Here is a 23,102-nt window from a genome sequence, read left to right as displayed (position 1 = left end):
TTTGTCAGCTTAGCCCTAAAGGCTCTTTGGATAACAAATGGACTTCCATACCTCTCCTCTGGAAGACTCCAAATGCTTTGATATGCCTGGTCACTGTTGCGGAAGAAATATCCCTCTACAGTCTTTCGTGCCTCCCCTGCAAGATAATTCTTTAGATACAACATTTTCTCGCACACAGGTAAAGGTTTATCACCAATCAGTGCCATAAAGGATACCTTCCAATCCATGAACTTTATAGGGACCCCACTAAATATTGTTGGCTCAGGTACAGGAACTCTGCTTAAAGGAATGGAGCTGGCCAGGGCTTGAACTAAGTTGAGTTTTTCATGTTCGTGAGTAGCGCTGTGAGGGTTAAATGTTGGTGCTTGTGGATTTAAGGAGAGTTGTGGTGTGCCGTTAGGGAGATATGCGCAACCTCCAAAGCTGTGGCAGGAGGCCACGTAGTGGCTTTCAGCGTCATTTTGAGCACTGAGGGCTTTTACTCGTGCAGCTGCAACTTTCACTTCACTGTCTGCCTTTAACTGTTGAAGTTTAGTTTTCTCCTCCTCCAACTTTGCCTTTGTTTCCATTTCCTTTATGTTCCACTCATTTTCTTTTTGGCTGATTTTGGTTTGTTGTGCCAAGAGTTCTTGCGCGGCCTTTGCTTGTTCCATTTTAGCTGCCAATTCAGCTTCTGCTATTACCTCATGACTGCCAGTAGAGCCTGCTTTTGACTGTGCAACTCAACCATCTGAGAATGATGTTTCAGTTTTTGTATCACCAAACACAGAACCATAGTCTCCCTTGTTTAACATCAGCCACACTCTTTCCTTTTCAAGACGATCATTAAAGGGCTGTTCAACGTTCTCCTGTCGTTTAGCAATAACTTCACAAATGTCAGTTGTGAGTACTGTACAAGCATCCATTCGTTTGACAATATCTGGTGTCATGGATTGGTTGCGGTGAATGGGTTCATAATGCTGTTGTACTGCAGCGTGCTTATCTCTTATGTCATGACTGGCACAATTTAACTCCTCAGGTGAGCAGAAGGTCTTTAGTTTTGCTCTGATTTCTTTAGCCGTCTTCTTCCAGGTATCATAAGCCTGGTTGAATCCCTTTTCATTTTTCTTTGCTTCATGTTCCTGCATTTCTTTTCCCTTTTCGGTTAAATGCCTTTCCCGTTTGCTAGATCTCACTTCTTGTGGCTCTGAGTTGTCAGCTTCTTCAGCAGGTTTTAACATTTTTACTGAAATGTGTATGTTGCTCTTAGTGAAAACGTCTACTTAAATTTAAGTGAGGGTTACTTTAACTTTAAGTTAATTTTGGCAACAATGCTCACATCAGACATTTACACCATGTTTATCTGTTCAGATGTTCACCCATACATTTTACAAAATGTTACTCTAAACACTACTGACGTACTATGATGTTGTTTTAAGAAGAATAAACCCATCCACTTTGGGGTTTTTTAATTACTTAGTATGATGAACTACAACTTAAAGCGCTTTGGACTCCTTACTCTGAGAGGCGCTATACAAGTGCAGGTCATTTATCATTTATCAAAGGCAAATAACTGTGAATTATTGTGCAGATACAGGTGCTGGCCAGTAAATTAGAATATCATCAAAAGGTTGAAAATATTTCAGTAATTCCATTCAAAACGTGAAACTTGTACATTATATTCATGCAATGCACACAGACCAATGTATTTCCAATGTTCATTACATTTAAATTTGATATTCATAAGTGACAACTAATGAAAACTCCAAATTTGGTATCTCAAAAAATTAGAATATTCTGAAAAGGCTGAATATAGAAGACACCTGCTGCCACTCTAATCAGCTGATTTACTCAAAACACCTGCAAAGGCCTTTAAAAGGTCCCTCAGTCTTGTTTTGAAGGCACCACAATCATGGGGAAGACTTCTGACTTAACAGCTGTCCAAAAGACAATCATTGACACCTTGCACAAGGAGGGCAAGACACAAAAGGTGATTGCTAAAGAAGCTGGCTGTTCGCAGAGCTCTGTGTCCAAGCACATTAACAGACAGGCGAAGGGACGGAAAAAATGTGGTAGAAAAAAGTGTACAAGCTCTAGGGATAACCGCACCCTGCAGAGAATTGTGACGACAAACCCATTCAAAAATGTGGGGGAGATCCACAAAGAGTGGACTGCAGCTGGAGTCAGCGCTTCAAGAACCACCACGAGGAGACTCATGAAAGACATGGGATTCAGGTGTCGCATTCCGTGTGTCAAGCCACTCTTGAACATGAAACAGCGCAAGAAGCGTCTCGCCTGGGCCAAGGACAAAAAGGACTGGACTGATACTGAGTGGTCCAAAGTTATGTTTTCTGATGAAAGCAAGTTCTGCATTTCCTTTGGAAATCAAGGACCCAGAGTCTGGAGGAAGAGCGGAGAAGCACAGAATCCACGTTGCATGAGGTCCAGTGTAAAGTTTCCACCGTCAGTGATGGTGTGGGGTGCCATGTCATCTGCCGGTGTTGGCCCACTCTGTTTCCTGAGGTCCAGGGTCAATGCAGCCGTCTACCAGGAAGTTTTAGAGCACTTCATGCTTCCTGCTGCTGACCAACTTTATGGGGATGCAGACTTCACCTTTCAACAGGACTTGGCACCTGCACACAGTGCCAAAACCACCAGCACCTGGTTCAAGGACCATGGTATCCCTGTCCTTGATTGGCCAGCAAACTCGCCTGACCTTAACCCCATAGAAAATCTATGGGGTATTGTGAAGCGGAGGATGCAATACGCTAGACCCAACAATGCAGAGGAGCTGAAGACGACTATCAGAGCAACCTGGGCTCTCATAACACCTGAGCAGTGCCACAGACTGATCGAGTCCATGCCACGCCGCATTACTGCAGTTATTGAGGCAAAAGGAGCCCCGACTAAGTATTGAGTGCTATACATGCACATTCTTTTCATGTTCATTCTTTTCAGTTGGCCAACATTAGAGAAACAAACATTTTTTCATTGGCCTTTAGAATATTCTAATTTTCTGAGATACCAGATTTGATGTTTTCATTGGTTGTCACCTATAAATATCAAAATTAAACGTAATAAACATCGGAAATACATTGGTCTGTGTGCATTGCATGAATATAATGTACAAGTTTCACGTTTTGAATGGAATTACTGAAATATTTTCAACCTTTTGATGATATTCTAATTTACTGGCCAGCACCTGTACATTTAATTTCTTATCAGTGAAGTTCTACTGTCCATAATATCTGCACCTTTGTAAAGCCACCGACCAGAGTTTAGAGTAGAAGTAGGATAAAATGATGAGCTTGACTGGCGCAGAAACCTCACGTGACTGACTCGTGGACCCAACTGACACTGGCTGCACTCATCTGGCATGGGGCTGGCAGGTAGCCTTCACTCAGCGTCCGAGTTTTCACTGTAGCAGTCCCCCGGATGAGGGAAGAAATAAGAGAGCCTCGACGGGTGCAGTGTTTTACTTGACTGATTTGGAATCAAGCAATGCTGTAAGTACACTAAAAACTAAAAAGGGGAACACAAAATACATTCATTCGGATGTTCATTCTTAATACAGTTTTAACTCCGACATTAATCAAATAAAGTACAAAACATCAAAATATCAGCTTAATAAACAATTACAGCTCAAAACATGTACCTCATGTTAATTTCCATCTGTCTGGCATGCGTCGTGTGAGCTTCAACAGGAGCTGCCATGAGGCACATGTGCGCTACAAGTCGTTGTCTTTCCGGTTTGAGCTGGAACTACAACTCGTCACTGACTAGGCAACAGAGCCCCCAGCTGGGCATTACGTGTAACTGCACAGACATGCATTAACAAAGAAAAAACGGACCTTTACACAAGTAAACACAAAATGCAGTTTTGAAATGATGATTTTTATTATTTAGGGAGAGATCAAAATCCAAACCTACATTGCCCATCATACCAAGATCCAAAGAAACTCAAGAACAAATGAGAACAAAAGTAACTGAGATCTATCAGTCTGGTAAAGGTTATAAAGCCATTTCTAAAGCTTTGGGACTCCAGCGAACTACAGTGAGAGCCATTATCCACAAATGGCAACAACATGGAACAGTGGTGAACCTTCCCAGGAGTGGGCGGCCGACCAAAATTACCCCAGAGACAACTCATCCGAGAGGTCAGAAAAGACCCCAGGACAACTTCTAAAGAACTGCAGGCATCACTTGCCTCAATTAAGGTCAGTGTTCACGACTCCACCATAAGAAAGAGACTGGGCAAAAATGGCCTGCATGGCAGATTTCCAAGACGCAAACCACTGTTAAGCAAAAAGAACATTAGGGCTCGTCTTAATTTTGCTCAGAAACATCTCAATGATTGCCGAGACTTTTGGGAAAATACCTTGTGGACTGATGAGACAAAAGTTGAACTTTTTGGAAGGCAAATGTCCCGTTACATCTGGCGTAGAAGTAACACAGCATTTCAGACAAAGAACATCATACCAACAGTAAAATATGGTGGTGGTAGTGTGATGGTCTGGGGTTGTTTTGCTGCTTAGGAACTGGAAGGCTTGCTGTGATAAATGGAACCATGAATTCTACTGTCTACCAAAACTTCCTGAAGGAGAATGTCCGGCCATCTGTTCGTCAACTAAAGCTGAAGCGATCTTGGGTGCTGCAGCAGGACAATGACCCAAAACACACCAGCAAATCCACCTCTGAATGGCTGAAGAACAACAAAATGAAGACTTTGGAGTGGCCTAGTCAAAGTCCAGACCTAAATCCTATTGAGATGCTATGGCATGACCTTAAAAAGGCGTTTCATGCTAGAAAACCCTCAAATAAAGCTGAATTATTGTAGCAAGTTATCGCAAACACTTTATTGCAGTTATTGCTGCTAAGGGAGGCCCAACCAGTTATTAGGTTCAGGGGGCAATTACTTTTTCACACCGGGCAATGTAGGTTTTGATTTTGTTCTCTCCCTAAATAATAAAAACCACCATTTCAAAACTGAATTTGTGTTTACTTGTGTTATCTTTGACTAATGGTTAAATGTGTTTGATGATCAGAAACATTTTGTGTGACAAACATGCAAAAGAATAAGAAATCAGGAAGGGGCAAATAGTTTTTCACACCACTGTATGCATGAGTAATGAGTGGAGGACCCAAAGACGTGTGGTGGTTCAGTGGGACCGACAACCGGATGGACCAATGGTTGCTTTGGTCTGAAACGTGTTATTGGTGGAGATATTCAGGCAAATGCGAGAGAACCACTTTAATCATTTTTTTCTCTCCACAATATATTCATAACTATACTATGTTAGAACATTGTTAAGAGGCATGAAAAAAATGTTGCAAGATAATAATATGTTCTCCAGATTTGACATAGCAGCTTTAAGAATCAGCAGAAATGGTTAGATTTTATCTTCAGGAGCTCAGAATGTGACCATCATCTAACAGACTGCTTGTTAAACCACCACCGTACAGGAGTAGGTTTTCTGATGGAGTACTTGTTCAAAGTGGCGCCATTCCAGCGTTAAAACCACCCAATGGAGAGGCCAGCGTAGTGAGTATACAGAAATGCTAGTTGCTAGCAAAATAATTATAAAGTTCACGGCCTCACTGCCATTATGCCTTCCATTCTGATGTGTGTGTGTGTGTGTGTGTGTGTGTGTGTGTGTGTGTGTGTGTGTGTGTGTTTTATGCCGGTTCGCCAACAATGTGTGCATCTGTGTTTACAGAAGCAGATGTCTTTGGAGCTGCCTTGCACATTTCCCAGGTCTAAAATGCTGCCTGTGATTCCTTTATGTTAATAATTATTTTCACTCACAGTCAGTCTGGTTATTACAAATCAGCAGGCTGAATTGGGATCACTACTGAGTGATTTTAAGGACCTTTTTACTCATGCTTGTTGGATCCATTTATTTAGTGTTTTATGCTAAGCTAAAGGGAAAGGAGTACAGCCAGGTCAGGACAATGACTGGGCTGGTTAAAAATTGCTTTTACCCATTTAAGCATTGCTGTACATCATGTTTTTCTCTGGCATCTTTGATCCAGATCATCAGAGCAGGTGGTTTGGATCCCTTGGGGATCCCTTTAGTTGCAGTAATAATGATGTTTTACTGGGAAGTCTTTCTGAGATACAGTATAGAGCTCAGTATGGGTTTCCTCTTAGTGTCTGTGTGTAATTTTATCATGTTTATGCTCACAACAGTTTTTCAACTATCATCATGTGGCTATACGGCTCTTCTGTACTGGGATATGAAACAGGTTTTTGTCAGGGTCTTGGGTCCAGTCCTGCTCATTCTCACCTTTATGCTTCTTTTTTCCTTTGAGTCTACAGGATGGCCTCTGTTAGTGTTTTATGCTAAGCTAAAGTGAAAGGAGTACTCTGGCACTGCGTCAAAGGGACTGTGGAAAAGATTAAATAACCTTGGTGGAAATAGCTCCTTCGACACATTACACCTACATCTAAAATTGGTTTAACTGAGATCTAATTTAACACATTAAAAAAACTATTTATGCACTTATTTTTCTGTTCAGCAATCTTAATTCTTTGATTTTCAGGCAAAATCTCACATGAAATAGTAAAACATCTTTTCAGACTGCCGGTTTTCCTCGTGGAAACTCAGAATAAATCTCTCATTTGAATAAAGTACTTAGTGACACATTGTTTCTCCATCACATTTAGGTTTCACCATACAGGAAAATGGCATTGAAATATTACAGTTTAAAATTTTCATTAATCAGCTATAAAAGGACTCTGAGACCGTTAATCTAAAGAGCCATTTTCCTGCAGTCCACATGAATAAAACTCGTTTAGAGCTGCAACTGTCACAAGCTGTTTATTTGCTCATTTATAGTTTTCTATTATAAGAGATTTGGTCATTTTGAAAAAACATCATCTTGCTTCTATAAGTCAGTATTAAAATTAAGAAAAAGAAAACCATTAAACTCTCAAAATGTACATTTATTTTTCAGATGAGTGCTGATTTTCATTGAAAATTACGTTAAAAAAAATAAAAATAAATAAATAAACAAATAAACCTAAACGGAAAAAAAGATATTCCTGGTACTTTCATTTTGTTGTGGAAATTCTGTTCAAATATTACATGAAAAAAAAAACAAATCTGGGTAATATAGCTGCATCTTTTTATTTTCTCTATTTATAAAAGCACAAGTTGATTGTTGGTTTGTAGAATTTCTAGCCAAACTTATAAAGAGCCATAGTGGCTCCAGAGCCACAGGTTGCAGACCCCTGAGCTGTAAGATACGGTTTATATTTCTAACTTGTCTTTAGCATTTAAAGGGTGATTAGGACACTCAGAGTATATATACTTAAGTCACTCAGCCGACCTCCATATTTTGAGTTTACTGTTCTTGTGACATCTCATGAATATCAGATTATAAATGTATTAAACTGCCAGTTATATCACATTTGTGTTCAACTAAAAAGTGACCAATGGCAATGTGTTTGTCACTTGTCATGATACAATGGCATCAGAAGAGCCTGGCTTCAATATCTGAAGAGTGAAGATGAATTTAACAGATTTCCTAAACCAAGGGTAAAACAGGGCGTAGATGAGAGGGTTCAGAACGGAATTCAAATAGAACAAAACAAAAGCTATAGACGAGGCACCTAACTGAGTCCCCTGACCTGTAAGTGTGAGACAGAAATATGGACAGAGACATATTAGAAATGCAACGCCAACAGCTCCTAGCGTCCGAGCTGACTTCAGCTCAGATTTCCTAACAGTCACAGTGACTGAACCCTGAACTGTGATGACTGTAACACGAGAGCGCATGGCACGAATCTGAGACACCGCCACCACAAACACTCTCACATACAGAACTACGATGATGGTGACAGGACCAATGAAGAAGAACAAAATATCTATAAAACCAGCAATTTTATCAAAGACAACAACGCACTCCCCTAAGCAGGAGTTATACTTACCGACTTGTCCTAGGTTCTCCTTCATCACTATAAAAACACAGAGGAAGGAGAAGAGCCAACACAACAAAACACACACACAAACCCGCCTATGAGTGACTTTGGTAGGGTACTGGAACGGGTCACAGACCGCCACGTAACAGTCAATAGATATAAGCACAATGGTCTCCACTGAAGCAGATGTAATAATATAATCAAAAAAATTATACAAAATACACACAAGGTCCCCCAGATACCAGCAGCCATCAATGAGCAGGAGCTGGAAGATCATAAGGAAACCAACAAAAAAGTCTGAGACGGCCAGAGAGAGGAGGAGGAAGTTGGTGGGTGTGTGCAGCTGCCTGGTGGAAAAGAGCATCAGTATTATAAATAAACAGTGTTTCATTAGGTAATGTACACCTTTACTTACTTGAAGTGTGAGATGGAGATGATGACCAGCATGTTAAGTGTAACTGTAAGCAGAGAGATGGAGGACAACGTAACATACATGAGCATGGAGATGGAGGAGGGGTTCACGGTCTTCCTACAGGAAGAGTTCGGTAGCTGTGGGAAACAGAGCTCAGCTTCCTCAGAGCTTCTCATCATACGAAACAGGAAGCTGTTGAGTCCTGCCGGCTCTCTGAAGCTCAGGTCCTACGACTAAGCTTTTTATCTCTCTCTCTCTCTCTCTCTCTCTCTCTCTCTCTCTCTCTCTCTCTCTCTCTCTCTCTCTCTCTCTCTCTCTCTCATACAGCTGCAGAGTGGTAGACTGCAAATGTATGCTTCTGCTGTTTTTTGAGGCCATAGATGAAATGAAATGATGAAAACGTGCTTAAAACAAGCCTATATCTGTGGTCTGCTTACTTATTAAAACTCAGCTGCTGTTTACAATATTGTTGTTGTTTCTTGGTTGTTCGGTCCTATTGTACCAGTTTGTTGTCCCTCTCCTGGAAACCTTTCCACAGATAAACCCTTCTGAAGCATGTAAGAACAGAAAGGCAGAGAGGAAATTATCGCTGCCTGCCCCAAAACAATTCTTCTCATCTGAATGTGGCGACCTGGTAGCTGTAATGTAGCAAGTCCGTTACACAGGCTTTTGTTAAGGTTTTGTAGGATAAATGAAACCAGACACAATAACAATTGTTTCAATGTTTATTTAAAAAGGCTGAAGAGTTTAGACCTGTAAGAAGAAGAGTTGGTATGATTACTGAAGATTTAAAATGGTAAATGATTGAGCGTTTGTACTTGTTTCCTTTGTGCTTCTGGAGGTGTTCCAGCTTAAAGAGTCCTCGGAGAGCTGGAGCACCTAAAGAAGGTTCCAGAGCATTCCATTCAGGATGAATAGGGAAGACCTGTGAAATTGCTCAAGGAATGCAGATTAGTTTCACTGAATGTTTTTAGGATTGATTAAGGATATTTCTATTTTTGTATTGTAATTTATTAAAGAAATCTTATAGATGATGATTTAAGGATAATTTAAGAGTATTGAAAGATTGTATTTTTGTACTTACCTGTGTCTGGGTTTTAGGATTATTCCAATTAGTCACATCTGTTATAAATACAGCTCTCTGTTTGTTGGAGAGTGTTGAGAGACGGATGGAGCGGCATGCATGGATTTTTGCTGCCTAGTGTTTAATGAATAAAAGATGTAAATAAATGCACTTGGGTCTGCACTGGACATCGGCCTCCTCAGTATCACTTTTTCCTCTGGAGCGCATGAGGGTTATCCTGACAAGTGCCCTCGGCGCTACAACTGGTGTCAGGAGTTTGCCTGCGTAAAGTGCTGAGGATGACCACAAAGATGCAAACAAGGAAAGCGCAGACAGAGCGAAATGAAGAGCCTGATGTGGAGTCATGTGCATCTGCTGATCAGGGAGCTGCATAAATGGGCACCACTGAGGAGAAGTTGGAGGAATTGGCAGAGCTGGTGAGGGTTCTTGCAAAGTCTCAAGCAGTCTCAAGAGAGCAGCATCTGGAAAAGGAAGCAGCAAGACAAGACGAGATGGAAGAACATGCAGCACCAATTCAGAGAAATCCAGTCTTTGGAGCATCAAGTTATCCAAATACCACCTGATCAAGAGGAAGATTCTGTGTGATTTTGGCCGTGGGCAGGACACTGTCTCTATGGGGTAGTGTGTGAGTAACAGTACAGAAGCTGCAGAGGGGTGTGTTAAACTACGACTCTGCTTCCTGGTCTGGACCCTGGGTTGTCATGGAGGCCTAATAAAACTGGCCATGTTCCTAGAAAGAAGAGCTGCTCCATCCAAAGAGGGATGGATGCCGTCTCTTCATCAGACCAGGTTTTCCCCAAAAAGTTTTCCAATTATCAATATAGCCCACGTTGTTTTCAGGACATCACCTAGACAACCAGCGGTTGAAGGACAGCATGCGGCTAAACATGTCGTCACTGGTCCGATCAGGCAGGGGGCCAGAGAAAATTACGGAGTCCGACATTGATTTGGCAAACGTACACACCGAAGCAACATTAATTTTACTGACCTCCGATTGGCGTAACCGGCTGTCGTTACCGCCAGTGTGAATAACAATCTTACTGTATTTACGCTTATCCTTAGCCAGCAGTTTCAGGTAAGATTTAAAGTTACCCACTCTCGCCCCAGGTAAACATTTAACTATGGTTGCTGGAGTCTCTAATGCCACGTTTCTGACTATGGAGCTGCCAATGATCAGAGTCGGCTTGTCAGTGGGTGCATCACTGAATGGGGAAAATTTGTTAGAAACATGGGCGGGTTGGTGGCGCCCCACGGCCTGGGTTCTATGCTTCCTGCATACCGTCACCCAGCCGGCCTGAGTTCCCGGCTGCTCGAGTTCTGCTGGAGGATCGCTACGGGGTGGTTCTGAGCTAGTTAGCCCCGCACTAGCTAAGTAGATACGGCTGTTTACGGGCTTTTCAACAGCGCGGAGCCGAGCATCCAATTCTGACACCCTCGCCTCCAAAGCTACAAAAATGCTACATTTGTTACACGTACCATTATCACTAAAGGAGGCAGAGGAGTAACTAAACATCTGACACAGAGAGCAAGAGATAGGAGACGAAGAAGCAGCGACAGAAGTAGCCATAGCCGTGCTGAGGCTAAGCTAACTGGACGAGCAAACAGTTCAACACCAAATAAACCGCATGCGAACTCAAATGGTTCCCTAAAAGCTAGGTGGAACAACAGAAAATGTGTGTTTTAGCATGCTTATGTGCTAAAATAACTCACAGATATCCTAGTACAGAGAAAATAAATCAGTTTTTTCAAGCCACAAACACCAAACAGCTACATGTAGTGCAACACTGAAAACAGGAAACGCCTTACCACCAGGAAGCGGATTGGGGATTGATCGCCCAATCCACGATGAGAAAATACAGACAGTACTAGTTCATCCTGGATGCCATTTCCTGGTTTCCTGAAGATGCTATTTTGTGCTTAAATTCACCAAAATGACCTCATATATAGTACTGATTGTTGCATTAGCTCATGTTAAACATGATTTTATTACTGCTACTTGCATTGTTATTAATAAAATGAAGACAGTGACATGATCTGTCCCTATTAAATAAACAATGATAAAACACGGACTGATGTTATCAGACTTGTATCAGTTTGGACGTATTCACCATGTAGCGTGATTAATTGTCCATTTCTGACCTAAAGGCCCTGCTCTATTTTCTCTGCCCAAGCAAAACCATTAGTTTCTGACACAAGCCTAATCTACAAGATATGGACAAAGGCCACTCATGCTCGGTGCTCTTATCTAAACTGTTGCTTCCTCGGACAGCAGAAGAAAGAAGACCAAGAACTCTAATAAATAATAATTAATGTCTGTTAGTCCAAATAATCATGTGAAGCCTAATGTTCAATAAATCTGTGAAATAAGAATATTAATTACTTGATATTATAATCCTATGATAGTATTTTAATAAGTAATATAACTTTAAATATCTACATTAGACTGATCACACGTAATGCTAAAGTCACATGACACGTTTCCTTTTTCTGATCCAATCAGAACTTTCCAGATCTGACACGAGGCGTGGTTTAGTTGGTGCTTGTATAATCCCCTTTTGTTGTCAAATTCTGATTCAACAGTAAATCAAAACATCCAAATTATAAAACTATGCCCCACGTCATGTTAACTTCAGTTCAAAGCGTTCTAGGGAAGTTATCGGAGTGGCCAATTCGTAACTTTCCTCTTAAAGCCAAAAGAACCTAACGACAACCTGGAATAAATCTGTTGCATGTTCCACCTGCTGCAACGGTTCCTTCAGAATAAAAGCTGAACCATCACGACCCCTTCAGGGTCTCGCTAGATGCCAATAAAACTGCCGTGACCTGGGAGTATCTCAAGACGGGGCTGATCTGTAACTGCGGCTTTGCTACAGGCTTCGGTTCCAGACAAGGTCCAAGCTGGACCTCAACACCGCCTGATCTAAACGGGGACTTCCACTTAGGAATCCTAATAATTTAATTCACCACTTCACCAGTGTGTTTTTCCTGTTTGTGAGACGAACCCCTCCTTCATAACCAGGTTACTGGTACGAAAGCCTGGAAGGGCCAAAATTCCTCAAACTTTTTTTCTACTACTGATATGAATTACATATGATAGAACAGAGTAAATTTTATTAGTCCCACAGAGGGGACATTACACAGCAGCACATACACTTAGAGGAACAGATTACAGGTAAAACTGATTCCAGCCATGTTTGCTTTGATAGCTTCAATAACTTTATGCTGATGGCCCACATGAACATAATCCTCTGTTTAGTCGATGCAAATACATCATGAAGTTAGCTTAACATGATAGATTTATTTTCTTGGCAGGAAATAATAACTGGTAATATTATGAATGGCATGATATTGCCCATCCCTAGATGGAATTAAAACATTTACATTAGTTATAATTAAAATTTCCTGTGTGGCATTTGTGACACATAGCTGTAACTCTTTACTGTAGATAGATAGATAGATAGATAGATAGATAGATAGATAGATAGATAGATAGATAGATAGATAGATAGATAGATAGATAGATAGATAGATAGATAGATAGATAGATAGATAGATAGATAGATAGATAGATAGATAGATAGATAGATAGATAGATAGATAGATAGATAGATAGATAGATAATGTGAAGAAGTTCAGGAGAGTTGGATGTTAAATTTTCCTCACGAAAAGAAAATTTGTATTAAACAAGGTCAGTTCCCTCTGTAAAGTCAGAGGTACGGAAGAGGATTAGGGCCACTGAAAAGGAAAAAAAGAAAAGAAACAGCATTCTGACTTTTTCCCCAGAATTCCCTGTCACAGTCTGTCAGAATAAAAGTCAGAATTCTGAGACTAAAACTCGTAATTTAGAGAAAAAATTCTGAGAAAAAAAGTAAGAATTCTCTCTCTTTTTTCTTCCTTGTCAGTGGCTCCAATCCTCTTCGGTACAGGGTAGCCCCCCACCTCCCCACCCCACCACCACCACCACCAAACGGTCGGCGAATTGTCCACTCCCAACCCCATGACCCCGTCTCACTCTGAAATGTGCAAAAGTTGGCAGCCCTGCCAATGGTGGTGAGCTACAATGCAGTCACAGCTGCCTGGGCCACACTGAGGGATGCAAAGCTGCTGTGCATTGACGTCACTGGTCCTTCTGACCACCACCACCACCAGGCAAGGCGATTTAGTGTCTTGTCCAAACACAATGACCACAACAGTCGGGGCTCAACACGCACACACATAGACAGTGACAATGCACCAACTTCCTGTTTTCAACATTCAGTGTGTTTACACATGCATCCAAGTTGGTCTGGGTCGATCTAAAGTAAGAAACTGGGAGTGTTAGGAAAAACCCTGACCTACTTATCAAGCAGAGTTCACTCACCCTTGCTGCTTAAATGTGTTAGGAAAAACCCTTACCTAGTTACTTGTTTTTACGTTTGGGTGTTTTCAGAAAACTCCTTTCGGCTCGAGGTGTTTTTCCATTAGTTGAAGCAAACTGGTCAAACGGGGGTTTCACACTATTTGTTTTCTGAGGCCAAGAAGGGTGTTCAGGAATTTGTGGGTGTGTGTATGTCTTCAAATAAAACCACTCCACAAGCTTTGGCTGATGGTGAGAGGAATCATGGCTTCTGACTTCAGTGTGTCTCTGTGCCTTTCCCTCACCCGTTGCAAAGGGAGCTTTGTAACGTATTTTGAGGTTTGTTACGATTTACCAAATTATCTGTATGTGCTTTGACTTTCTTTAAGGTAGAAAAGAGGAAAGGTAATATGGGAGAGAGACGATGGCAAACTCCGGAGAGGGTTTGGGCCTTCTCTCTCTCCCCTCTGTTTCTAATTGTGTAAGGTGTGTTATTTCAGGTGGCGCATATAAAATACCTAACAGGGAGCATTCACTCTGGTTTATTTGCACGTTAGAAAATCGACCTCTTAACTGAAGCTCGTTTCACTACGGTACAGTAGGTGGTGACATCCGCTCTTTAGTGTCAACATTCTACCAGTTAGTCAGCAAGACTAATATTTTTACATGCATTTTAAAAAACGATGTCAGTTCATTTAGGGCAACAGTTCTGTTTTCTGATGTGCATGTAAACGTGTGTGAGTGTGTGCATAGCAGCTCTATCTCCCTGACGCCCCATTAAGTTCTAGTTGAGTCACCTAAAAGACAACCTCACTTCAATTAAAGAACTACATGTTGAATAACTGTTGTTACCCAACAAATGAGCCCTGTCAGCTCAATAGTTAAATCCCATGTTTATTTTTGATTGGATGTTTTGTTGAAAATCTACCGCAACAGTTTATCAAAGAGCAGAGCTAAGACAGCATTTCCAAAAATAGCTGAAATATCAACTAAAAAACCAGAATTCTGACTGTGATCACCTTCCCTCCAGGCGCTTGGGCCCATGGGTTTAAGGCAGCTCATTTAGTCCAGCCTCTGTATCACGTCACAAGGAAGGAGGACACCAGAACTGGATAAGCAATAAAGAGTACTGGACTGAAAGTCGAGCAGCTTATGATCACCATCTCTCTCTAAAAATGCAAGCTGTTGATGAAAATGAACTCTGCTTTCCAACACTGTTTAATTCATCCTGTAGGAAGACCAACCATCCTCCCTCTATCTCCATGCTCATTTACTTCACACTGTCCTCCATCTCTGTGCTTACCATAATTCCTAATGTGTTGCTTGTCATTGCCATCATCCACTTCAGGTGAATGGTATATGTCTTTGAATCACGTAATTATTTTGTTCATGCTGGTGGGGTTCACCTTTTATTGTAACAAAATCACTTCAGCATGCTGTAAGTATTTTCTTCTCTCCTCTCTCCAGGAAGCTTCACAGCCCCACCAACTTCCTGCTGCTCTCTCTGGCGGTCTCAGATTTCTTGGTGGGGTTCCTCATTTCCTTTCAAATCATGCTAATGGATGGCTGCTGGTATCTTGGGGACATCATGTGTGCAATGTACCTTTTTTTGGATTATGTCATAACTTCTGTTTCAGGAGGAACCATGGTGCTCATCTCAGTTGACCGCTATGTGGCTGTTTGTAACCCTCTTTATTACCCCAGCAAAGTAACTGCAGGAAAATCAAAGATGTGTATTTTATTGTGTTGGGCATCTGCTGTTGTCTTTCACAGCCTTCTGCTGAAAAACAACTTGCAAAACCCTGGCCGATATAAATCCTGCTATGGAGAGTGTGTAGTAGTAGTTGAATACATTGGAGAGATTCTTGATCTATTTTTCTCTTTTATTGGACCCATAACTGTCATTATTGTTCTTTATTCAAGAGTGTTTGTGGTGGCTGTGTCTCAGGCTCGTTCCATGCGCTCTCGGGTTGCAGCTGTCACTCTTCATGGTTCAGTGAGAGTTAAAGCTAAGAAATCTGAAATGAAGGCAGCCATGATTCTTGGTGTTGTTGTTGTTGTGTTTTTTTTATGTACCTGTCCATATTACTGTGTTGCCCTTATGGCTCAGGATACTGGGGTCAGTACTTCATCTGTAGCTTTTCTTTTGTTCTATTTTAATTCCACTCTAAACCCTCTGATCTATGCCCTGTTTTACCCCTGGTTCAGGAAATCAGTTAAAATAATTCTAACTCTTCAGATTCTGAAGCCTGGATCATGTGACACCAACTTGATGTGAATAAAACCAGATAAATTATTTTCTTAATGTACTCAAATATATATGGAGCAAATTATTATTATTATTATTATTATTATTAACAACAACATAATAATAATAATAATACATTATTTTAAAAACAATATAATTTATCACATGAATATAAAGTGTTTTGTTTGTTTGCAGTCAAACTTGTGAGGTCTTAATAGATTTTTTGTGAAAAGCCATTTAAAGGCCTTAACAGATCCAAGGTTAAGGTTGCAAAATAACTGTAAAATATGTTTATAGTCAGTTTAGATATTGAGAAATGAATTTGAAAATTTCTAACTCTTTGCAAACTGAGAAGAAAGCTATTTCCATTCATACATGCAATTCTCATTTCACTTTCTATAACTGTTTTTGAAACTCTAGGAAAAATAAATTTAAAAATGTTTTTGTTGGTGTTTTGGGGGTTCTTCCATATAAATCCATGGCATTTTGATTTACCCCTGGTAAAGTATTTCACAAAAAAAACTTATCAAAAACTATAAAAAACTATGAGTACTCTACCAAATCCTCCTCAAATATTGTGTTGAATGAAAGCTTATGGTATCATTTAAAGTATGACTCACAAGAAGTTAGAAAATAACATACTCAAACAGCTTTTTTTTTTAAACTCAGATTTGTTAAAATCACAGTTTAAGTTTAATGTTTTGGGTCTTCCAGGTAAATTTGAGCCGTTATAGAAAAATAGGAGATTTGATGTCACCTTCTGGGGAAATTTGTGATTTAATCAATGGTCGTACAGAAATGAGTCGCACTAGATTAAAATAAATACTAGTCTAAAACTGTTTTGTTTTGTTTTTGTAATCCAATGGTCATACTGGTGCTTCCTCAGATCATTTCAGGCTCATCCTTGAAAGAAAAAGCTGCAACAGGTAACTCAATGGATGTGGGCAAAGCAAGCCAGCTTCATTTACACAGAAATAATTCAGTGTGCTGTCCAGGTGCAAGATGAGCAAGAACATAAAGCATTAAAATCAACATGATGACAAACAGCAGATTATAAAATAAAATTTAAAATACATAAATATGTGAAAAATAAAATAAAAAGGTTACATTTTATTTAAAGGTTACTAGATTTGGGGCACATTTTAGGTCATAAGGAAGCTGATGCCATCTGTGTGTAACATAGTAGCTACCCAGCAAACATTGTCACGATGGCAACGTGGTGTCCATGGCCAAAAATGGTTGTGGTTGGACGTCTTAAATTTGTTAAAACATCTGTAACAGAAAATTCCCTAAAAATCCATTCAGATATATTTTTACATGTCAACAGTTACATGTATAATTGTTATTTTGGCGATGTGTTACATGTATCACATTCAGTAAATATTGGTCCGATGGTAACTTGGTGTCAACCGCGAAAAACGGTCATAGTAGGACGGCGTCAATTGGTAAAAAAACTTCTAACAGACATTTTCCTAAATGTCCATTCAGATATACTTGTACATGTCTACAGTTACATGTATAATTGTTATTTCGACAATTTGTTACGTGTAGTTCAACATAAAGCATCCCAGCCAATGTTGGTCTGATGGCAATGTCAATGTCATCGTTGGATGGCTTAAATTGGTAAAAAATATGTAACTGAATATTTCCTACAAATCCATTCTGATACATGTATACATGTCTTCAGCTATCTGGGGTCACGTTACGTGTAGTTCAACATAGAGCCTGCTGTGAATCAGATGTAACTATACAGCTACTGGGCGACACCCTACACATGTCAAAGAGATAGCTCAACTGGTAAGGCATCTGCCTTACACGACGAGGACCTGGGATTGTATTCAGGCTGGGACATACGAGATTTCATCTCAGATCACATGCAGAAATGTATTTTTTTATTCCAGTAATGGAAGCTGTCTTTTTAGGTCCAACTCCTTTGCTATTTGTCAATAAACAGAAAGGAGCAGGATTTATTTCAGTGTTGTTTGGATGGTTTTATTTTGGATTTTTTTATTGCAGCTTTTAATGTTGGAGTGAATTTGTTTGAAATAGACGGCGAGCTGAGTGAAAGAATCGCTGCACCTGTTTAGATTGTTTAAAGAAACAGGAGAGGAAGCAGGTTTTTTCAGCGGACTCGAGGGCATGCCACAACGCATGTGCTCGATGGCAGCAGCACCTGTGAGTAGTGTCATTCTGCAGGCATTAGGAGGCTGAGGGGAGAGCTACCCAGGGTGGATTATAAGAGGTCCGCTTGGCCAGTATCTCTGCTTTGAGGGTGACCCCAGAGCGCGCAGGATCCTTGGGAAAAGGAAGAAGTGGGGGGACCTCGGTGTCCCAGTGGTCGCATTGCACCCCTGGGCCTCTTCCCGTGGATCTCTCCCCGCAGCCTCCTAATGCCAGCTCGGCCCTGCTGCACCTTTTTCTCCCAGCACAGCCAGTCCGCTGAAAACACCTGCTTCCTCTCCCGTCTCTTAAAACAGTCTCAACAGATGCAGCAATTCTTTCACTCAGCTCACCGTCGATTTCAAACAAACTCACTCCAACATTAAAACCTGCAAGAAAAAAAATCCAAGATAAAACCATCCAAACAACACTGAAATGAACCCTGCTCCTTTCTGTTTATTGACCAATAGCAAAGGAGTTGGACCTAAAAAGACAGCCATCCTGATTAGCATAATGAGGCAGAAATGCATAAGGTAAAGGAAAAAGAAGACGAGGGAATGTAAAATCAAGGAATGCATGTACAGTAAAAGGAAAAGTAAAAACTAAAACTAAACATATACATTTTAGTTTCTTTTGTCTGTTTCTGTCCTCATAGACTGTATCTTCGTGAGTACCGGTATAATGGATAAATAATAGGTGAGGAAAAAAACCCTGCTATCATCCATTATTACTGTAAAATGGAGGTTGTGATTTTCCATCACTTGGTTCAAGCACTGGAGTATGCCTGCATCATTGGTCAGTAGTGAATGCAGACACCTCTTTAGATAGCCTCTGCTTCTCCCGTTGTCCCAAGGCTCTCCTTGAGCCTGTGGCACCTGGTGCTCCTTGTTCCTGTTGTTGACAGGAGCTTCGGTCCCTGAAGGGAAATGTTAGAATATGAATGAAGCAGTGTCACCATCACCAATTCCTGTTTAAAAAAAGTCAGTCATAGTAAGTTATAAAAATTGTTTTTTGCATCTGCTTTGTGGAAATGGTTGAAAAAAATCAATATTTCTGGATGAGCTTAAATATCTCATGCAAAAATGTGATGAAACAGCAAAAAATAAATAAATGAAACAGAAAATGAAAGTTGCTTTTGAGTTCATGTATATGATTATCATCACAACATGCAGACATAGTAATGAACATGATGTGCATAAATATTATTATGAATACAGTATTGTCTTTTCTTTCCTGATGGCCTGAATGCTGCTGATGAAGTTCTCCAGGGCACGCTTGATGAAGACCACGTCAATGTCCTTCTTCTGCAGTTGTTGGTACATCATGTCAATAGAAGACATGATTTGATGAAAAAACTGCAGGACAAAACAAAAATCTTCGTCCTGCAGCATCCTCAGGAACCCAGATGCCTCCCTCACTGTGGTGTTGTCAAATAAGCTGTCTGCCCTGATGGTCTCAAAACACACTGTTAGGTTAGTCAGGTTCTCATGGACGGTGCTCACGATCCTGCTGTTGAAGTTCCACCTTGTGGATGGTGCTCTAGGCAGCCTTCGTGCAATGGTCTGGTCGAGAATGGCTGTGCTTTTGGGTGACCGGGTAAAAAATGTGGAAATCCCACTTAAGTCAGAAAAAAATACCTCTCACTGCTGGGATGTGAGAAGTGGCATGCTGCATGATTAAATTTAGCTGGTGTGCATAACAGTGCACATAATGGGCATTTTTGTACTCTTCCCATACCTTTTGCTGCACACCCCCTCTTTCACCCCCTCATTACACTGACACTGTTGTAAGCTTGCACAATAAGTTTGCTTTTCTCGTCCTCGGTGAAAACGCTGTTAAGCCTCTCCAAAATTGCATCAGCTGTGGAGCCGGCTGTTGCGGACAAGATGGGGACAAATTCATAGAACCGTTCCTGCACAGCGTGTTTCCCATCAATGTATCTCAACACGAGCACTAGCTGAGAAATAGTCAAATAAAAACAAGTTAGTTTTTGCACCTGGTGGTTGCAACAAACAGACACCATTGAAGGTAATCAGAAGTGAGGAACAGAAAATGAAATAATTATTTTAGTGTTTAGAGCAGCAGGAACTCTGAAAGGCTGCAGGCGCATCAGTGAGTTTGCGGCTGCTGCGCAGGGGGAGGGGGAAGAGGGCTGAAGCAGAAACTGCCGTTGTTAAAAGCCTGCCTCTAATTATGGTCCTCCTTCCAATAAAGGCCTGGAACTTGATGAGCTTGAGTCAAATACAGGCCCGGGCCTGTATTAGAGGATTTACGGTAATTAGACCACAGGTTTAGCTTTCCTAGTATAAAAGTAGTTAAAATAATGTGCGCATAGGAAGCTCAAATTAGAATCATTGTCAATAAGTGGATCCAAACTGTTAATATTTAACTAAAGCAGGACCTTTAATTGAGAAAAAAATTTGAATAAAGGAATTTTGCTTACCCAAGTCCACATATGTTGTATGCAAAACTTGTATGATTCAGTTCTCTGCAGTCTTTTCAATTGTGCGAGACTCTTATCAAGTCTCAAAGGGGGAAATGCAGTATCTACAGAAAATACTGCAGCCGCAGAACTTGGTTACTGTAAGTGGTCAGAGGATTTACTCTGGTCCACGTAAGCATTTCTTTGTGTGCAGAAAGCTTGCCTTTTTTTAGAAGAAAGGGCCTTAGGCTGTTTAAAGTTAATACAGTAAAGGTATGGATTGGTTCGTCCAATCTGGGTGGATGCTATCCCCTCCTATGGGAGTGGTAGTGTGTTCCCTAAGTCAATATAAAGGAGCATTTGGGCGTTATTCGGGGGATTTCATTCTGGCTGAATTCCTCCTGGTTCCAGACGCATCAAACCTGTACTGATGTGGACTCGTTAATAAAGTTTCTGATGTCAAAGCGTCTGCTTCTTCAGGGAGCGATTCTTCAGAACATACTGACATACAAACCCTGGCTGAATTCACTACACTGGACAAACCGCTCAACCTCCTGAGCCCAACTTTGAGATCACTGGTAGAGTTGGTAGAGGTGGTGGTTTGGGGCTGCCTGCTGGTGCTTCTACATCTGCATCCTGATCCTAAATAAGTGAAGGAAAATTGACAGATGGACAGAGTTATGTTTGGCGTATAGTTTTTACAAACAGCAATGCCCAAATAAGAGCAGAAAGTACTTTTTTTGTAATTTTTTTTTAGAAAATGTAACATTGAAAACATAAAAGAATCATCTAAACAAGAATATCCAAAAAAGACTAATATCAGCGCTTGTAAGCTAATTAATGATGTCCCTCCTCCAGGAATAGGGTGGGGAAAGAGCGAGTAAAAACGGATATAACATCATTTCACATTCTGGCAGGATTCACATTAGTTATGTCCTCTCCTCCTCCTAATGATGCAAACTCCAGAAGAAGGTGAACTCTGCTTTCCAAAACTGTACAATTTGTCCTGTAGGAAGACCACCCGTCCTCCCTCTACCTCCATGCTCATTTATATTACACTGTCCTCCATCTCTCTGCTTACTGTTACTCTTAATATGCTGGTCATCATCTCCATCTCACACTTTAGGTGAATTAATGATTTTACCAAACATTTTTAATGCCGTTTTGACACTTGTTATTATGTTTTCAGATTTGATTTAAATGATACAAAAGCTGATGGTATTGTTTTTATTTCTCGTCTCTCCAGGAAGCTCCACAGCCCCACCAACTTCCTCCTCCTCTCTCTGGCGGTCTCAGACTGCATGGTGGGGTTCCTCATTTCCTTTCAAATCATCCTCATAGATGGCTGCTGGTATCTCGGGGACCTCATGTGTGCAATGTACCTTGTTTTGGATTATGTTATCGCTTCAACTTCAATAGGAACCATGGTGCTCATCTCAGTTGACCGCTATGTGGCCATTTGTTACCCCTTTTTTTACTTCAGCAAAGTAACTGCAGAAAGAACAAAGATGTGTATTTTACTGTGTTGGATGTGTTTTATTCTCTATCAGACTCTTCTGCTGAAGGAAAATCTGCAAAACCCTGGTAGATTTAAAACCTGCTATGGAGAGTGTGTGGTTTTTCTAAACTACTTTGAGGGATTTCTTGATCTGTTTTTCTCCTTTATTGGACCCATTACTGTCATTATAGTTTTATATTCAAGAGTGTTTGTGGTGGCTGTGTCTCAGGCTCGTTCCATGCGCTCTCAGGTTGCAGCTGTCACTCTTCATGGTTCAGTGAGATTTAAAGCTAAGAAGTCTGAGATGAAGGCAGCCATGATTCTTGGTGTTGTTGTTGTTGTGTTTCTTTTATGTACCTGTCCATATTTCTGTCTTACACTTACTACACAAGATACTGGAGTCAGTGCTTCATCTGTAGCTTTTCTTTTGTTTGATGTTAATTCCACTCTAAACCCTCTGATCTATGTCCTGTTTTACCCCTGGTTCCGGAAATCAGTTAAATTAATTCTTTCTCTCCGGATCCTGAGGCCTGACTCCTGCAACGCTAACATAATGTGAAGAAAACCAAGCCACTAAAATCAGTCAATCATGAGGTACTGCATAATGCATATAATAGAATTTGAGCAAATTAATTTAGAAACATGTTAGAAACTTTATTATTGTGAGAATTAATGGAGTATTGAATTTGTTTTGATTCAAACCTAGCATGTGGTGAAAAGCCATTTAAGGACCCTAAAAGTCTAAGTATTGGTATTTCCATGGGTGTGGCAAATATTAATTTAATAAATATATTTATTATTTTTTGCTATTGTGACCTGATTTTGAAAAAAAAATGTAAAAACTATTTGCAATAATGCATGTGACAGTAATTTCACTGTTGTATGGTTTTGTTCTTAAATCTCCAACGAATATATTTTTGTTGTACTTTTTGTCTGATTTTTATTTAGGTGAGCCCCAATAAAATTCATGTAGAGAAATGCATTATTAGTTGAAGATAGATTATTTGGAAGGTACTTGACAACTTGTGAGTGAACCGGA

General features: G+C 40.5%; 3 protein-coding genes and 1 pseudogene across 3 annotated transcripts; 2 read left to right on the top strand and 2 right to left on the bottom strand.

Annotated features, from left to right (window-relative positions):
* Positions 1-7,439: 7,439 nt before the first annotated feature.
* Positions 7,440-8,491, bottom strand: LOC129165153 (trace amine-associated receptor 13c-like). Its single transcript, XM_054747552.2, has 2 exons — positions 8,319-8,491; positions 7,440-8,250 (listed from the first exon to the last, which is right to left on the bottom strand). The coding sequence occupies exons 1-2, from the start codon at positions 8,489-8,491 to the stop codon at positions 7,440-7,442; spliced, it is 984 nt and encodes a 327-aa protein (XP_054603527.2).
* Positions 8,492-9,962: 1,471 nt separating this feature from the next.
* Positions 9,963-10,867, bottom strand: LOC139068809 (uncharacterized; annotated as a pseudogene).
* A 4,043-nt stretch (positions 10,868-14,910) lies between these two features.
* On the top strand, positions 14,911-16,013 carry LOC107384594 (trace amine-associated receptor 13c-like). Its single transcript, XM_015957937.3, has 2 exons — positions 14,911-15,083; positions 15,203-16,013. Exons 1-2 carry the CDS (start codon positions 14,911-14,913, stop codon positions 16,011-16,013), a joined length of 984 nt encoding a protein of 327 aa, XP_015813423.3.
* Positions 16,014-21,518: 5,505 nt separating this feature from the next.
* LOC107384593 (trace amine-associated receptor 13c-like) lies at positions 21,519-22,622 on the top strand. The gene is made up of 2 exons (XM_015957936.3): positions 21,519-21,691; positions 21,812-22,622. Exons 1-2 carry the CDS (start codon positions 21,519-21,521, stop codon positions 22,620-22,622), a joined length of 984 nt encoding a protein of 327 aa, XP_015813422.2.
* The last annotated feature ends 480 nt before the right edge of the window (positions 22,623-23,102 follow it).

This window comes from Nothobranchius furzeri, chromosome 3 (genome assembly GCF_043380555.1).
Source record: "Nothobranchius furzeri strain GRZ-AD chromosome 3, NfurGRZ-RIMD1, whole genome shotgun sequence".
NCBI lineage: Eukaryota > Metazoa > Chordata > Actinopteri > Cyprinodontiformes > Nothobranchiidae > Nothobranchius > Nothobranchius furzeri.
The sequence above is the reverse complement of the archived record's forward strand: the minus strand, read 5'-3'. Positions and strand labels throughout refer to the sequence as shown.